The sequence below is a fragment of the Stenella coeruleoalba genome (assembly GCF_951394435.1).
Source record: "Stenella coeruleoalba genome assembly, chromosome: 3".
NCBI classification, from domain to species: Eukaryota; Metazoa; Chordata; class Mammalia; order Artiodactyla; family Delphinidae; genus Stenella; species Stenella coeruleoalba.
Window position 1 is genome coordinate 46,362,721 of NC_137148.1, and position 19,188 is coordinate 46,381,908.

Consider the following 19,188-nt stretch of genomic DNA (forward strand, 5'->3'; position numbering starts at 1 on the left):
GGTCAGCCAAAAAATATACCTGAGAAATACACTTTCAAAATGAGATACATTGCAGTATCCAAACCAAACCATGTTCATAGCCACAAAACCTTAAACTGTGCCTTTATCATGCATTCACAAAGTTTCTGCTATGAGAAATTGAATCCAGTCAACCCTAAAGGTGTGGTGAAACAGGCAATCTTTAAATAGTGAGCTTTGCCCTTACACGACCCTCAGCAACTAGTTCCTATAAATGTCTAGTCATAAACTCCAACAAGAAATAGTGCATGATGTCACATGCCCAGGGACCTTAATTCATTACACTGAACCTTAATACATGACCAAATCTCAATGCACTAAGCATGTTCTATGAGAGTCTGAGCACCTCATGATTCATCTGTTAGAATTCTATGAAATTGGTTCATTCTGGTAGAAATATTTCTTGAATAGTTAAAATATTCCTTTAGTGTGAGGCACCAACACATCTTAATGTCATTTCAAAACTGAGTCAACATTCTAAGTTTTCCCTTAACCTTCTTTTGGAAATTTACAAAGATCTAAGGCCAAGCAAACTGGCATGAGATGTCAGAAATGCACATGTGTCCTTCCCCAGGGAGTTTTCAAATAAAAGAAGACAAAAAGCAGAAGTCAAATCCCAAACCTCCCTTTTTCTTTTACTTATTAAATAGTTGCCATTCTCAAAGTTGCTGTGCTGCTTTTTTTGGTTTGTTTTTGTCTCTCAATGAAATCAGTTAGCAATTGTCAATGCCCTCATACCTGACTTCTTACTTGAGATGCTTTTATATTAACAAGAAATTTGTTTTTGCATAACCATTACTTTCTCAGACAGCATTTGGTTTTAAACATGTTTTACTTTTCATCCTCACTTGAGACCAATATTCTTTTTCAAGACAAACCCACCTCTGGCACCTGTCATAGAATTTTATAATTCTGAGTATTACCAACTGAAGGGGATATCGATTACTCACCATATCCAGGAATGCCTTCTAAAGGGGAAATTATTCACGTGCATCATGTTGGCAGATCTTCTGTCATTAATATTTTCCTTGTCTCGTATGTTACATGTAGTGATTTTCAAAGATGAATTCCAACTCTCCTGTTTGAGCAGCTATCATGGGCAATTATTGCAACAAGTACTGAATTCCCAAAAATCACCCCCCCACAAAAAAAAAACAAAGAGCAACAACAAAAGCCCTTCCAGGGTTTGAAGAAAGAAACATCACAGAGTACTGCAGGTATCGGTCCACCCATTTAGGTTCCACTAGTTAGTCAACACACTAAAATAACCAGTTCATTCGCTAATCCTAAATGGTGGCAAATATTGTCCCAGTAAAATCCAACTGCCTAGAGTGGAAATTAATGCATCCTTGCAGGAAGGACTCTGGAATGTGGGAAAAAAGGAGTCAAAAGACAGTTTCTTGTTATCCTTGTTAAAGAAGTGTTAGAAGGGAAATGGGAAACTTCAGGTTGCTTTGCCATGCTGTCCTTTAGAAATGAATACTGCTTTTTCTTCTTTCTTAGGCACATATTCATGTGTGGTCACTTTAACGCAGTGCTGCCTTCTGAGACGTGTCGGACAAAGACCTGGGCAGAGGGGCTAGCAACCATGTATAACCAAAAGCCAACTTCTCTCCCCAATCTCAGAATTGCTGGTTTTCAACTGCAAAAGTAGGAAGGCAAGGAGCAATTTCTGCTTTGCAGGACAGGATCACCATGAGCTCCCATCATGACTTCAGAAGGTGCTGTCAGGAGGAAATTCATTTCTGCTGCCTAACCCCTTAATAAGGCTGTCTGCTCTCTTTCAGTCAAATGACTAAGCTATTGATCCTTTCCCTGCAGAAACCCCTCTAATTTGTTGTTATCAAATCCATGTGCGGGCTTTTCATATTTTGCCTGGGAAAGAAATGAATTTTCACAGCTGCAAGTCAGACGTTGTCTAAGAATTTCTTCCCCCGCTGTCTTTCTCTTCTCTTTTTTCTCTCTCTTTTTACCCCCAATTCAATTTCCCAGTAGGTGTCATTTACTCAGATGCTCTGACAGCTTCTGAAAGATTCTCACGCCCGAGCTATACAGACCTTGCATGCTTTTAAAACACAATGGCAACAGGCTCCCACTGGGGTCCCCCAGCGCCGAATTTCCAGCAGAACCTTTGGAATCGTCGCAGCCGCCTCGTCTGCCCTGGGCTGTGCCTGCCGGCGGCTCTGAACAGCTCAGGACACTTGCAGGCTCCGTGGTACTGTACATTAACTCTGCAGCAGCCCGCTCGGCTGCAGAGGCAGCTGCCCGACAGGGGATGTGCTGGCGTCAAGGGGGCCCTCTAGGTGGGTTCCCGGACACTGCAGCGCGCTTCGCTCGCCTCCAAGGAAGAGCCGACCAAAGGGGTTAAAGGCACAGCTCGCCCCAAAAAGGCAGATTTCTTCTTTCAGTCAGTGATCACCAGGCAAGACAAGCTAAGCAGCGAGAAACCTGTAAATAACCTCCCAGGGAAATGACACATTGAACAAACAGATATTAAGGAGGGAGGGTTTTTGTCGGCTGGGTTTTGTTTTTCCCCTTTTTACCCAATGAAAAGAAAGGAAATCAAAGAAGTCCAGAGAGAGAATCTGCAAATGACAGGGTTTGGTCACTTCGACTCTCTTGTTTTTAAAACACACAAATGCTGGGGAGGGGGTGCCTTGCTGACTTGACGATCTGTAACCATTTAGCGACAGATGACCACACGGTCATTTTTGGACAGGAAATCCTCTGGAAGCCAGTTCTGCGGAAGTCGGTTATATTTCAGTTGCAATTGCGCATGCCATAAAGCTGCTTGTTTGATTAAGGGGTGTGTGGATTTGAGGCGTGCTGAGATAAAGCTTTGCCATGCCTACAGTGGCTGTTTTGCATTTCCTCAAGCTTCCCCCTTTGTTGAAAAAAATCTGTTCAACAATCCCCTGAAAGCACCCCATCGCTGTTGATGCCATTTTGGAGCAAGAATAAAATAGTAAACTCTTGTAATAGTAGGTTGGCAGTTAAATGGTGTTGGTTGGAAATCAGGAGGAGAATGGACTTTACAGTAGCAGTGTACTCAATATTAATGTATCACTTTTTACTTAGGTATTTAAAAAGCCTGTTATACAATTGCTTATTATTAAATGGAATACTGGCAACATTTAATATATCATGCTATTATCTTCAGCTAGGATTTCCCCAGTGAGGCCCTGTCATAGCAGAAAACATTACACAGAGCTGTCGGGGCAGTGGGGCGTGGCATTTCCCACAAAGTCAAAACCAGGTATAAAGAAATTTGGTCGTGAAAACTGCCATGATTTGGGGAGTTTTCATTTTGATCAAACGATAATCCTAATGAAAGTATTCCTGGCCAGAGGAAGAACTGAGTGATTCATTTAAAAGCAATTTGAACTTGTAGGTTCAAAAAGATGGTACCACAGCTGAAAAGGAATTTGAGAATATTTCCTGGGATTTCCTGTAGCCTAGGCAGTATCCTCACGACCCCCTTTTGCTGAAGGGAATAAATCTCTTCCATAAAGTCATTTGTGATCTGAACCAGAAGACTTCAGTCTGAATTGTTTTTAACAAGCTATGAATGCTTGAACCAAGCATCACTGAGTAATTCAAAATTTGCTATTACAAGAGATATTTAAATATTATTTAAGAGCAAGGAACACTTACAACGTCCCAGCCTCTGTACTAAGTGCTATACATTATTATCTCATTTAATCCTCACAACAACACTATCAGGGATGGATTATTATTAGCCCTGATCTACAGATGAGGAAATTGTGGTGCTCTAGGATTAAGCAGCTTGCTCAAGGTCAAATATCTAGTAAGAGTCACAATATGAACCAAGAAAGTCTGTCTCCAAAGCCTGCCTGCATTACCACTATATTTTGGTGCCTCTGTACATAAGAATACCATCTTGCATTAGTGCTATGCTTTCTAAAATTTTATTTTTACAGGTATTATTTTAGCCTCACAGAACCATGCTGAGGAGAGTAGGACATTTATTATGACAACTTTGGAGATGAATTTCCAAAATGGTAGTATTTGCTCATCATCACAAATCATGTTAGTAGTAGATGTGGAAGAAAATTCAGATTATTTGATGATTATTTGGCAGGTTAGTGTTCTTTGATGATGATGGTGATGATGATAGGATGATGGATATTAACCTATTTCAAAACCCATAGTTAGTTCTCACACTACATTAAAGAGTAGGTCTCCATGGAAAGTAGCAAATACAAAGATTTTTTAAAATGATATAGAAATTTATTTTCCCTTGTAATAAACATTTATTTGAAATTTCCTTATTTTTTACTTCATTCTACTCTACTCTGTTTGTATGCCAAAGTGACACCCATGGGTGAAATAATACCAAAAATATCTCTGAATCTCTCTCAATTACCACACAGTTCAACATTCAATACTTGTTAGCCATGTTTCCATTTGTGGGCAATGATATACTAAATCACTTAAAAAATTTTTTAAATGTAAATAATTTAGTCATCGGCTTACTAGAGGAAATGTAAACTTAAAATATATGTAAACTAAGAGGAGATTTCAACTGAATATTTTTAAAGTAAACTTTTCTTGGCTTTTTATTCCTATTTTTATAGGTGCAACTGTCTAGAATAAGGTATAAATTAGAAAGAAAGGACACACAACTGAGAAGCTATGATAAATAGTAGAAAAGCCAAATTTCTGCCTGAGGGACAACAAAGAAAAAAACGTAGTTTACTTCACAGTTCAGGGAACCAAGATTACACATTAATAAGCAATCCTAAACTGAGTATTTTGAAAACTCAAGGTAACAAACATATATAAAAGAATGGGCTTGCTTAGAGAATAGAAATAGCTGATTTCCAGCATTTTTATTCCATGTATATTATAAACAGGGTCTTCAGAGTTATGACCACTATTTTACAAACTGATACTTCACAAGACTTATTTAATATTTCACAAATGTGTGGTCTTCATGAAACAACATTTGGGCAGAACTAATAGGTTGGTAATTTGAAAAAAAAAGTTCTCAAAGATGAATAATGTTGATGGACTAGGGTAATACAAATCTGTTTTTTCTACTAAAAGGTAATCATCTTTTCATGGAAGTTCTAAGAAATATAGGAGTAAGCATAAAATATTACTTTTATGGCAGATCCCAGCCCCATCATTTCAATCAATAAAGGAGCTCTAATTATTAGCAGGACACCACAGATTGGCACAAACTTCCTACAGCCATGGTGTAGGCTCAGCTCTAACAACACAAAGGCTAGTCATCCTCTCCTTTTTAAAATTTTGATTCCAAGATAAGCACAAGAGTATTCGGTCTTTCAAGGATGGACTCACATTAACTATCCTCATAGGAGACTGATACAAGAAAAAAATTTAAAAACAGGATGCCATTTTATTGATAAAGTGTAAAGTACAAACTCTGAGCAAACTGAATACTCTAACATTTTCATGAAAGACTGTTTACTGTACTCAAAGTCAGAGAAGCATTAACTAACCAGTGTCCCCATGCCCCTTTCCTATAATTAAAGTCTCTTTCTGCCATGGCTAGGGGGTTTTGCTCCCAAGGGTGATGGTGTTCAAACTAAATTCCTGGGAGTCCTGTGGTTTGGCAAAGTTGCCTCAAGCCAACTCAGGGCAAAGGGAAGACCAACTACCTTGTACTGTTTCAACCAGAGCCCCTCTGCTTTTACCTGTTTTATATCTAGGTTTGGTTTGAAAAGGGGAGTTCTTTAAAAAATGTTTACAAAAACATAAGAGTAGGAATACAAAATTAACACTCTCTAGGCAAAGTCTTACCCCTGTATTGTCAGTTTCAGGACTCCATTCTCTTCAAACCCCTTCAATTTCACAATGAGTTTAAAACAAATCATTAAGTTATATCTTTATGCTAACATAAGCATAGCATAATAAAGACACACCCTAGTCCAAACCTTGTGTGTTTCCTAAAACTCTTTATAGTCACTTATCTGTACAGTTACTTATCTGATGTAATGACTTAACTCATTGATTTTCCCGAGTTTCACTTTCAGAATGAAATTTTAATTTCAAGTGTTAAGGTGTATCTTTCGGTCACCATCACATTTTGCTATAACCAACAGCTACTATCAATGATTGCCTCTTAAATAACTTGGGTGAAATAAAATTAAAACTCCTGTAGGTTTAGATATGGACAAGGGTCTAAAAGGTATTCTATGATTAATCTTCTAGGAATCCTAATTGTCATTTCAGATATTTTAGAGAAGCTTCCCATTCTTTCAAGAGGCTGGTTAACTTCTGCATAAAAATCTTTATATATACAAATACCTCTGCATAATTTTTTAACACATTCTCTATATTAGCAGTATGAGTATGTTATAAATAGAAGATAATTAGAAGATACAGTGACTTGGATATCTTGGGGGATATGACTTTTTCACCAAAAGCCAAAAAAGCAAAATATTTTTTAAATTGTCTAATAAAAATGAAATTTATGTGTACTTTTTGCTTATGCATGTGCACGTGTGTGTAAATATACATATTTTTGTTCTATGTATTATATATATCATCAATTAATAAAACAGGTGAGAGTAGCATCCCAGTACACAGAATGAGACCCAAGATGACCGCACATTCCCCACCCCTACCTCCGAGTAGGAAAAGAACATTCAAGACCAAATCCTCTCTCCCACCGCTGTAGAAAACCAATCCCAAGCCCAACAGTGTCTTTCTCTGTGTATTTATAACACCAAAAACGTTGCTGGCACTCAGTAAACAAACGTTAACTAATGACCATGTTGATAGTGATGACTTCCCACTTCTGGCAAATTCTAGCAAAGCCTGAAGGCACACTGTTCAGCACCTTTATAACTAAAATAAGAGGAGCTCTTTATGAAGCCATTGGTTTCAACCGCTAAGAATCAGGGAACTGGGTCATGTTTCAGCAAGTTGCTAGTTCATTCAATTTCTACATGTTCTTATGACCAAAAATACAACCACCAACAGAAAAGTGAAAAAGAAATTCATTAAACACCCATTTTGATCACCTAAAACCAACAGATGCTTTGATGGAAATTTTCACGATTTAACTAATATAACAAGTCATTTTGGATCATATAGCCTAAACTTAAATCTTCTCATCTTAAATGATAAATAAACACATTTACAAGACAAAATTCTCATACCATCAAACACAATACATTTCATAATTGGGATATTTAGAAAGCTTGCTAAATTCCACTTTTAGTATCTTTGAAAGTAGAAGTGTTGGAATAACTAATGCTAGGATACAGAGAAAGCACTTACTATTGGTTACTCAAAACTCAAATGTGGAAAAAAAACTACAGCAAGTTTGAAGAAGAAAAAGTCGAGTTTGTATTCTTTCTTAGAGTCTCAAGATGTGAGCCCTTAATTTCAGGTTCTGCCTTTCACTTTTTGTGTAATTTTGAACAACTCACTAAAACTCTGTGAGGCTCAGTTTCCTTATTGTAACAGAAATAATAGCAAACTTATAGGTTATTATAATTTTTAAATTTCTGGGGTAAATTATAGAAAACACTTTGTAACATGAAGAGAGCTCCTTAAATGTTGCTCACATATACTTTTAATTCAATCACTAGAAAATGTAATAAAATATAGATTCTTCACATGGTCTGCAATTTACTTAAATTAAAATGGAAACAAAAATGGAAACAAAAACCAATAAGATAGTATTGGAAGTCCCTTCTGAAATGGAATTATATTTCATTTCTACCTTAAACTTTTCTAAAAGCTTTGTATCATATTTGTTTCAGAAATTTAAAGGAGTAAAAATATTTCTCATGTAATAAGATAAGACCCAGCTTCAACATACACCCATGTTTCTGGGATAGTATAGATTTCTAAGAATGACTTGGAAAAAATATCTGAAATACTGGTAGGTGAAAAAAAAAAACCCCTCAGGTTTGCAGCCTAATATTTTTAATATGAATTATTTAATATGAATTTAAATATGCATGTGAATATAAATATATATTTATGCCAATGTAGAGGAAAAGATCTAGAAGGATATACACCAAGCTACTGACAAACTAATCACCTCTGAGATAAGGAAGTAAAAGTAGGCCTCGTTAAAAAATGATTTTCACCTTTTACTTTACATATTTCTGAATTGATTAATCTTCTTAATGAGAATATTTCCATGTATTATTTGCATAATTGAGACACCAATGAAGAGAAAAATATACCTAGTATTTATTAAGGAAGAATAGTCATTTATAGTTAATATCAGTGTATTGGAATATCAAACCCAAGTTTCTAATATTTGTCAGATAGAATCTCTGGTAGACTTGAAATATCTAACGTCAAACCTCAAAACCGAACAGTTAAATTCAAAATGTATATTCAAGAATTCAAACATTGCACTAACATCATTAGCTAAATCAATATCAAGTCTTAAAAAGAGAAACGAATAACTGATTTATTCTTTTTCCACGCCCATACAAACACTGTAACTGGGGCCAGAAGCAGTACTTATTCAGAGTTGGAACCATCGACGTTAAAGCTATATATACTTGCAAAATGAAATATCTGATTGCACATCTTGATAACAGGATGTGTTTATTTTACTCCAGCTCAAATACGTAAGTATCTGCAAACCTGAAGACTTCCTAACTCCTTAATTCTGATCCTACTTTGTATCTGCTGGTATATTTCTTTTAAAAAACTTAAGGTAGTTATGTACCTACTATAGTAGTAGTATTGGGTTGGCCAAAAACGTTCATTTGGGTTTTTCCGTAACAACTTACGGAAAAACACGAACAAACCTTTTTGGCCAACCCGATATACAGTATATATGTTTTCTGGTCCAGGTAAATCCAAGAAATTATTTTTACCTACTTTTAGAATGGAATAGGATGGATGGTCTATCATTTATATTTTCAATCTAATTTATTGTTTCTTTAATATTCTGGCAATGAATCACTCCTGGTCCTGGGTTTAAGGGCTTTTTTAATTGTAATTTTGGGAGGGTATATTTTCATAGCCATTTTCATAGGAAGTTAAAAGAAGCTGCATCAAAATCTGCAAATCACATGTCATTTAAAATTCAAAGACCTCAATTGCTGCTTCCAATACACACACACGCTCCCACTCACACACCATTGACAGTTAACTAAGTAAAAGAAATTATGATTATGATATTTACAAATTATATGTATATATTTATAATGTAAATATTACATATACATATAAAGACACATACATATGTATTGTTATTTCAACATGTACTTACTGTATGAGGACATTGCTACTCCATTTTTTTCTTCAGTTAGCTTTGAAATAGAGGGCTAATGATCATCATAAGAAGAGAAATTCCATCAGGGCACTGGGATTTTTTTGGTTGGTTTTTTTGGTTGGTATCCCCAGTGCCTAGAATAGTGTCTGGTGCATAAGAAGTGCTCAGTGAAATATTTGTTGAGTGAATAATTATCATAAATGAATCAATCACTATACCAAACATGATTATTTTTGTCTGCCTACAGCTGTTTCTAAAGAGCTTTCCTTACCTACACCCTTATTACCCTCCTAAAACCTCACTGCAACAGGTATGAAAACTTGACCCACTGGCACCTGATTCATTCACTGGATAGAAAACATTAATCTTGTATATTTGGAATGTGAATGGTCATAAGAAAATAGGGAATCTAATCAGTTCCAGATGAGCTTGAACCAAAATGTTATGTGGACTTAGGGGCTGAAGGCATTTTGGGTCAAGTGCAAACTAATGACTAAGGAAATTGTAGCAATTACAGATAGAAGCAGGCAAAGAGCTGCAACACAGAGACAAACAGAAATGGATGATTATATAGCCACAGAAAGAGGAGTTGCCTCAATTCTTGAGTTTTACAAATCCAACAAGACCCAGTTCCATTTTGTTTCCGTGATTTTCTGTATCTTTCCAGTAACTACATTCCCTCCTTTTCCACAGAAGCTAGTCTAAGTCAGTTTTTCTTGCAATCAAAATCTTGACTGAATGCGTCACCATATAAGAAATTTTATGTTGCTATTCATAAATCCTTTCCCTCCCCCACAAAATAAAGCAATTTAAAATTAAGGCTATATTGTCATAGTGAATTAGCCAAGTGAATTAGCTTGACATTGAATTGATGGTTACTCAATCAAGGGGCTTAAATTAAAACACACATACACACACATACACATACACACACACACACACACACACACACACACACACACACACGCACAGAGGAATTAACAATTAATGTACCTACATCTACATCCACACGCAGGGATTCTGGAGAGAGCATCCTTTCTCTCTGACTGACATCTATTACACTTCCAGTCAAAATATTAGCTTCTTATTTTTCTCAAACCCCTTTCATCATTTTATTCACTGAATGTTAATTTGTTTCAGATAAGGAGGCAAAAGACAGAAAGAGAGAGAGAGAGATTAAGGAAGGGGGAAAATAGTGTGATTTTTATTAGCTTTATGGAGGAAGAGAATTTAGTACTTGAAAGGCATAATTCCTTTTTAGGGAGAAAAAAGGGCATCCATATAATTATTTTAAAATAATCATTTAACAGTTTTAAAATATTAAAACATTGAAACCAGAAGTCAATATTTTAGAATAACTGTTTTAAAGTCATTTTGATATAATTAATTAAAACATTCTTGGCATTTGAGTGCAAAATAAATTCAAGACTAATTACTAAATCCTAGTTGCCTATTGTAGACAGATAACTCCTCCGTCACCTAGCATTTAATACCTTCTGCTCTGCTCTGTTTTTTAATGTTCTGACTTGGAGGAGAATCCATAATACTGGGCACTTGAAACTACCAACTAGCCTGCCTCTCTCTCTAACTGGCATACTCCACCCCTAAAAGCATCACTACAGACCACACAGCTCACTTAACAGATACAAACAGGCAAACGTAAACACCATGTCCAAAACTGAAAAAAGAAAAATACTAATATGTGATCTAATTGCCTAGCCATGTAGCTTATACTTTTCTCTATGGGAAGCACGTCACATGAGTAGGGAAGAAGTCAATGTGAATTGTAACATGATTTCATCTGCCGTTTTTAGTTCTGAGGTTTGTAAAATGGATAAAGACACAAAAGAACTTTAAATTTTTCCACAAAATAAAGTAGCAAAGCTGATCAAACAGGAAGTTTACTTTGAGGATTTCTCCACTCTTCTCACTGACCCCTCCCCTTTAGATGGCTGATGGAACAGGTAGATGAGGATCTGAACCTTTGTCACCAGGATTCTCAGCAAGCTTCCGTGATTTTGGAAATGCCTGCTTTATTTTTAAAAGAATGGAAGTTGCACTGGAAGCAGGAACAAAGTTAATGAATAAACTCCTCACCTTTCTCCCTCTGCCCAACAAATACCCACTGATTAGAGGCACAGGCCATTTGGATGAGGCTACCATAGTGTGTCAAGGGTTGGAATATTTTTGTTCCTGAAGGAGAAGGATCAAGCCATTGTTGCAACCCAGAATCCCTGGTGACTTCTCCTCATGGGCTGTACCTTTTGTGAGCAAGTGACAATCCTGAACTCCCAGTCCTAAGGAGTCTGAAAGGAAGAAGAAGAGAATAAAGACAAGGGCAAGTGAAAGGCAGTGGAGTGGGCTACAAGGGCACTACCAGTAATACTAACTTTCCCATTTCCCTTGTTTTTCACAATGACTTACTGCTTCTTACACCTTTAACACAGATCTTCTTTGAGATTCTTCCACTGGCACATAGGTGTTTTAAAAATCAGAATATTTGCTGGACAGTGTAAATAATTTTCCTTTCAAATATTAGAGGATGATTGAAAGGAGAAGCATGCAACTAGAGATACAAATGTGATGTGGTATTGTCAGGATATTAAAAAAATGTTTTTAAAGAGTATTAATATTATAACAAAGTCATTGAAAATAAGGACACGTGATACATATTAAAAACACATTTTATTTTGGTTTCTCACTACCCCTTTAAGTTTTATTTATGGAGAAAGTCTTATCACTTTTCTGGGCAATCTCAGGCAACAGAGAACTTTATATTCTCTTTAAACCATCAACTCAGATTCTATTCAGATATTAGTTCCCTTCCAGGGATTTCCCTGGTGGTCCAGTGGTTAAGAATCCACCTTCCAATGCAGGGAATGCAGGTTCGATCCCTGGTCATCCCACACGCTGCACGGCAACTAAGCCTGTGTGCCGCAACTACTGAGCCTGCACACTCCGGAGCTTGCACTCCACAACTAGAGAGAAGCCCACATGCCACAACGAAGAGCCTGTGAGCCGCAATGAAGATCCCGTGTGCCGCAACTAAGACCCGACACAGCCAAATAAATAAATAAATATTTAAAAATAGATAAATAAAAATAGAATGTCCCTTCCAAACTGTAATCTGAAACTCCAAACTTGATTTAACTCACATCTTCCAGCTCCCAGCTGGGCCCACTGCAGACCAGCTGCTTGCAACAGGGTAAGTGGGTGAGGCAGCGGTAAGGTTTATCTCCCCTCTCCTTGCTAGCCTGACTTCACAGCTGTTGGTACTGACTACTCTGGGGTTGGAGAGCATGGAGAGAGGTGATGAAAGGAAGGAGAAGATATTTTTTTTGAACTGGCACTGTCATAAGATGGCAACTTGCGTTGGGGACCTGGCAGATGTTGAAAGCTGCTTCTTTGTCTCGTGGGCACTTTTGTGGGTTCATCAGCCACATCCCCGCTGGTCCCTCTGGCGACAACTCCTAGGACCCAGGAAGAGCCTGTGTTCGGAGTACTGCTGGTTCATCAGCCCCCCACCAAGCCCACGGTTTTCTAGGGATCCAATCCTTATAAACCCAAACCCTTGCTGTTGAAGTCCAAGTGCCTTTTGGCTCAGGGCCAGCTCTCTCTCATGTGCGGTGTACACGCAGTCCATGGGAAAAATTCCCACCATCGAATCCTCTTTTTCTAGGTTTGATGTGAATGAGATGACTGCAGCCCCCTTTGAGGGAAGAGAGGGTAGGGCTCATAGCACCACCCAGTTATCTCTTTCTATAAAAAATGAATAATAGCTTTTCATAAGTTGCACTTCCTTTCCCCTCTCTGAACTCCGTTATTGCCTTGACCTGAGTTAAGGGCCCTGGTGTAAGTGGCCCAAATGTCATGAAACTGACTCTTGGCCACCTATTTTGAAACTTGGAATTTAGGACGGGCACCACACTTTGGAATGTGGCTATCGTACCTCACTGCCTTTGTTGAAACTGCGGTTTTAACATTTGTTACCATGTGGTTAACACCATGGTTCCTTTACCATCGCTGATCAACCACTCAACATCCACCCTCCCTCTTCCTTGCTGGCAGAAAACCAATTATTTTTGCGGGAATTTACTTTTTGAGGCAGCTAAGTACTCAGAGAAAGTGACTCCCTGCCCAGCTCAGGGTAAATCCTGAACAGTCTAATCCCATTTTTTGGCCAATTATTCCTTTATGTCCTAAGACCAAACTTCACCAAAGAGATATAAAATGAAGTCAGCTGAGATGACTTCTGGGAGAAGCGTTTCTTAAAAAGAGAAGCACAGGGCTTCCCTGGTGGCACAGTGGTTGAGAGTCCGCCTGCCGATGCAGGGGACGCGGGTTCGTGCTCCGGTCCGGGAGGATCCCATGTGCCACGGAGCGGCTGGGCCCGTGAGCCATGGCCGCTGAGCCTGCGCATCCGGAGCCTGTGCTCCGCAACGGGAGAGGCCACAGCAGTGAGAGGCCCGCGTACCGCAAGGAAAAAAAAAAAAAAAAAAGAGAAGCACAAGAAAGAAAGGGTTCATTTTCTACCTTTGGACCTTGTGCCTGGCTGGGGCCATGATCTTGTGATAATTAGGAGAGTCAGTCTGAGCAAAAAAACAACATGCTAAGAAGGCAAGTAGAACCTGGGTGATGTGCCTGAGCCTCTTAATTACCATCCCTGAAAACTAACTAAATAAACAAATAAATAATACAAATAAATAAAACAAAAAGAGACCATCCCTGGAATGCTCTACCTTGGAATTTCATGTTATAAGACAATACATCTGCCTTATTTGTTTATGTTAAGCCATTGAGTTAGCAGCTCCAAACTTGCACCAAAGGCATCCTCCCTGAGAGACTTCAACATGGAACACTGATTATAATCCAGGGCACTTCTCAATAGGTAACCAAGTTAGAAGAGGGAAGCTATGGTTTCTCACATTTTTTCTTTCTTTCTAAACAGCTGGTGAGTAAGCTCATCTGCCAAAACTAAACTTTTAAAATCAGATGTTTAATCCTCAAAATTGCTATTATTGAACTGAAACAAGTTGTGATAACTGATGACACCTGTGACAAGCAATGTAAATAAAAACAAACAAAAGCTATGTTCAATTTGCAAATCCATCATTTATCAGTAGGCTTGGTTCTCTCTTGGAGTTCAGGAGGGAAACTAAAGAGGTTTCTTATATTACATGATATTGTCAATACTGAGGGCAAGGATCACATTCTAATCTTAGGAAATCAGAAGATGATGTGTGTGCCAGAAACCCCTTGGAAAGCGAAGCATACTTTCTGCTGAATTCCATTTAAAGGATCAAGCCAGGACCTATTTTACTATTCCATATTATGACGTGGGTGTGCTTATTTTAAATCACTTTCAGAGAAACACTAGGTGACTAATTTGTGACAACGATATGTTCGCAGACTAACACATTCATAAGAACAGCAGAATAATGAGCTAATTTTTGTAAAGTACAAGATGGAATTTACTGAAAGCCGGTGGCCTAAGCTATCATAATTGTCCCTTATACTCCAAGAAGACACTTCTAGTAAACTTGCTACCCACGTCTTTGCTTTTGGATAAACAGGCCAAGGTATAACTAATCCTCTTCTCATGAAACTAAGTCTCTAGTATTTGAACACGCTTCCTATTGGGAGAACTTTCAGCAGTATGAAGTTCTGCTTTTTTTTGTTTTAACCTCCATTGTCTGAATGGCATCCCATAATGAGGCACCATTAGTCTTAACTGTTCTCCAGTCCATGCTGTTGTCGTTGTTCTGTTGATGCTGTTTCTTTGATGGTTCATGAACATTGAAGTGGATGCACATTTCTATTTGGATGGTCTCTCCCTTCTTCCTCTTTGTCTGCAAGCTCCAGCTCACTGATATGGGCACCCTATCCTCAGTACTGTCGAGATTGCCTTTTCCATTTTTTCTTCCTTTACTCAAGTTAATCCAAGGATGACTTGATCCCTTTTACCATTAGCCTCGTCCTCCCGCCTCTAGTCCCCAACCAAAGCTTGAGATTGATAAACCTAAGTCCCAATTTTGCCTCTTTCTGTATTACATCTTCTAGGAGCCCTGAGTATAAACGAGCTAATTTGCCCTGCTAAGTTAATAGAAGTGTTACTGAAGAAGGTGTGGTTTGGCGGATGGAGCCCAGGTGTTTGGTATTATTAGACAGACCTGAGGTCTCTCATCACTTCATTCACCTTGGGCTCATTTCTCAACCTTCTCTGAATCTTATTTTTTTTTCCTCTGGAAAACAACAATGATACCTATTTCTTAGGTTTGTTTGGGATTACTGTAGTACAATGACTGTACATGGGAAGGTATAGGTTAACCACTTAACACATACAAGAAATCAATACATATTTGTTGCCCTTGACCTCCTCAAATGTTTGCCATCTAACCTGCTGACTTCAATGGTGGGAATGTTAAATTTGGGAGGAAGAAAAACAACACTGTAGAAATATGAAAAAGCTAAATAGTATAGGCTTCTCCAGCAATGACTAATGCAAAGTGAGTTAGCAGAGTAGGCTATAAACATAGCCATCGTATGATTTTTGTATCATTTGCTTTAAGCAGAACCTATAAATTAATTAGAATAAGACCAACAACCCAAAAGACAAATGGGAAATGGATGCAAATAAACATCACATAAGGAGAACTGCAAATAGCCAATAGCCATTTGAAAAGATATTCTATCTCACTGATAACCAAAGGAATAAATTCAAACTACAATGAGAAATTCTGCCTATCACATTGGTAAAAATGAAAGACTAAAAATATCCAGTGATGGTGAGGGGGTGGGAAACAGGTATACCCAAAATATTTGGTGGAAACACGGATTGGAAAGACCTTCTTGTAGCACAAACGAGTAGACTTTTTAAAATGTAAAACCACATAACTTTGATTTGCAGGAGGCTATCCTACAAAAAGGATTCCTTTAGTGCAAATACACACAGACACACACACACACACAGACACACACACACACACACACACACAAGGATATTCATTTGGGAACTGTTGACAGTAATAAAAGGATCCTATTTCTATCTCTCTGACCAGATGCTGAGTTCTTGGAGAAGATGTACCTTTCTCTCTCCTCCCTAATAACTTCCAAGCCTCCAAACATTTAATAGGGTTGAAGACGCTTAAAAATGTATACTAACAAAGACAAAATACTAACAAATGCTCGAGACATTTTTAGTATGTACAAAGACAATGATATAGATATATAAAATGTGTAGGTGATTTGCTGTTTTCAGAGCTAAAAATAAATAATAATTAGGGATCCTAAGTCCAAACAGATTTTTTCTATCCATTTAAAAATTTTGAAACATTTAACAATATAATTGATATTCAGCTTTCCAATCCTTTGTAAAATATATTTATAATTTTGATTATTATTCTGTTTTATGTCTTTCTTGCTTTATATCTCCACTGCCACCCACCATGGTAACTGCAAAGTTTTGCTTTGCTTTGCTTTGTTGCCACACTTTCTCCAACATCTGAAAAACATAAGGAACACTTATTATAAGCCAAAATTGATCTCATTTACCCCAGGAATACAAAATTTCTCAAATGAGGGTATGAACTGTTACTACAACTCTTGGGCCCTGTTCTTTCTATTAGAATCTAATTTTCTTGCAATATGGGATGGGGAGAGGGAGATGGTGTCTTTCAAATACAAAGACCATATGCCCCTAATATCGTCAGCAAAGAGTGCCTCTGGGTCACTTTTACCAGCAGTGAAATTGAGCCTCTTCAGTCACACCATCTGGACCGAAGTGGCATCGTTAAGTGCATCCATTAGTGAGCTGTCTGACCCAGGCCATGAAACAGACTAAATGGAACTAATCCAACAGAAACTCATTAGACTGGTAGGCAGCCCAACTTGGCTATTTTATTGTACTGATAACTAAGACCCAGGCTTTAAAATGAAACAGTGCCTTCTTTCTCAAGGAGAACTATACTCTTTTGACAGAAAACATATAAAACTCCCTTCATCAGTGTGAGCCCCAAATCAGCCTGGTGTAAAGGATGTATCTGTATAGCTCCAGCTATGTAAATTGAGCTGAGTTTCTCAAAAGAACGTCATATTAATTGAAACATTAGCATAAGAAACGAATGAGCTTCCTTCCACACAGCATTTAGAACTTTTGGAAATGAGGGGAGAAGGATGAAATAAAGCTAACATTTTTGAGTCCCTTTGATGGGGAAAGGTTTTGTGCACTGAGTTTTACACAAGTTATTTCTTTTAATGTTTGTAATAACCCCATAAAGCTAGTATTAACACCGCCCACTTTATAGGTGAGGAAGCTAAAAAGCCTAGAAGGGGTTAGGTTATTGCTCATGGACCCAGAAAGTAAGTGTCTGAGCTGCGACTGGACTCCCAAACCACTTTGTCCACGGTACTGTGAGAGCAGCCTCATGCTGTGGATTTAGACCTGGCCAGACAGGACTGTGGGGAGGGGTAATTATAGAGAGAGTAGATACAGTAAAAAACGATCATGAGCTGTGTAGCAAGTAGGTACCAGACACAATGCTAAACACCTGACTTGCTGCTCTCCATTTAATCATCCAGAAAAGTACCACTAGTCTGTCCATTTTACAGTGAGGAAACCAAAGCCCAGAATAGTTAAGCAAGTCACCCAAGCTTTCACAGCTAGTTAATAAGCCTTATGGGGAGTTCATAATATTTCATTGCTTCTTTTCCCCATACTTATCTTTTTTTTTTAAATTTATTTCTTACAGAGAGAAAAAAACAAGTGACTTGTTTTGCAGTTTACTGATTCCGTACATGTTTGAGAGTTCTATTGCCTTTAATTTAAAAGATAGCCAAAGCTTCCCCCTACCTTTGAGATGCCAGGATGCTATTTGGGGATGTTGGGAAGCACTTTGCTGACGTCCTGCTTATGTCAACAGATATGCATAGAATTAGGCTGCGGTCTGATTGCTAAACCCATCAATGGCTTTCTAAACCGTCATCCAAAACATCTTGTTTTAGTTCCTCCATATGCAAAATTAAAAGAGCTAGGTGCCTTTGTTTAAAAATGCTAATATATGATTTGGCAAAGACATATTTCACATTGTCTCTTTGGCTGGCATTTGGGGGTTTATTTATGTGGCACTGAGTGAGCAACCAGTGCCCAAGCCCCTCCCCTTTCCTATTTATTATCAGGCTACTGCAGTGCAGAGTTGAGACACCTGATCATTTAGATCATTAAAAATCAATCCAATGACCAAACATTTCTGTACATTTCAGAGAAATGACAAAAAGTACTGTATTAGATTGCTATTAACTGGCTCTGAGTTTTCTTTTTACAGCTGCCAGGAAAGTCATTTGGTAAAATTGATGAAACCAGCATGCCAGGGGGAGAGAGGAAAAGAGCAGAGAAATGTAAACACAGCAGGCTGAGAGGGGAGGGTGATGTTTTTCTTGGGAATGAAGTGAGATGTCACTGGGGGAAGGAAGAGGGGGCGGGTAGGAGGAGAAACCTTGCATATAATGAGCATACTATAATTTGGGGTATAAGAGATTCAAGATGGCAGGATAAAAGCAAACAAAATGCAGGAACAGTAGAGGCAGAAAGAATGAAGAACAGGTGAGCTATCCATACGCTTCTAACAGACTGTCTGCATTGGTCACACTGCATGGTTTGACTGAATTAATCCAAGAGACATCACTGGTACCATGGTATGAAACTGATTTGAGGATTTCAATAAACTTTCAATACCAGGAGAAGGTAGGGAAGAGTGCCTAGTTTCCTGCACAGTAGGGTTTATTTCTGTATGAACAATTAACAAAGAAAGGAAAATAAATCGCCCTACTTTTGCTCAATAAAACCAAGAGTGCATAAAAATTCACATATGCTTTCCCCTATTTGTTATTATAATGGCCATGCATAATCTCTCCTTCCAAATATGAACTTC

General features: G+C 38.0%; 1 protein-coding gene across 2 annotated transcripts in view; it reads right to left on the minus strand.

Annotated features, from left to right (window-relative positions):
* Window positions 1–19,188, minus strand: part of PDE4D (phosphodiesterase 4D) — a 723,544-nt gene that overhangs the window by 557,420 nt on the left and 146,936 nt on the right. Inside the window, exon 1 of one of the 2 annotated variants that reach the window (XM_079918759.1) lies at window positions 969–3,570. The exons of the other annotated variant lie outside the window; for it this stretch is intronic. Within the exon in view, the coding sequence (XP_079774885.1) occupies window positions 969–1,015 (47 nt within the window). The 5' untranslated portion in view covers window positions 1,016–3,570. Of the gene's footprint in view, window positions 1–968; window positions 3,571–19,188 lie in introns of those variants that run through there. 2 annotated transcript variants of the gene reach the window in all.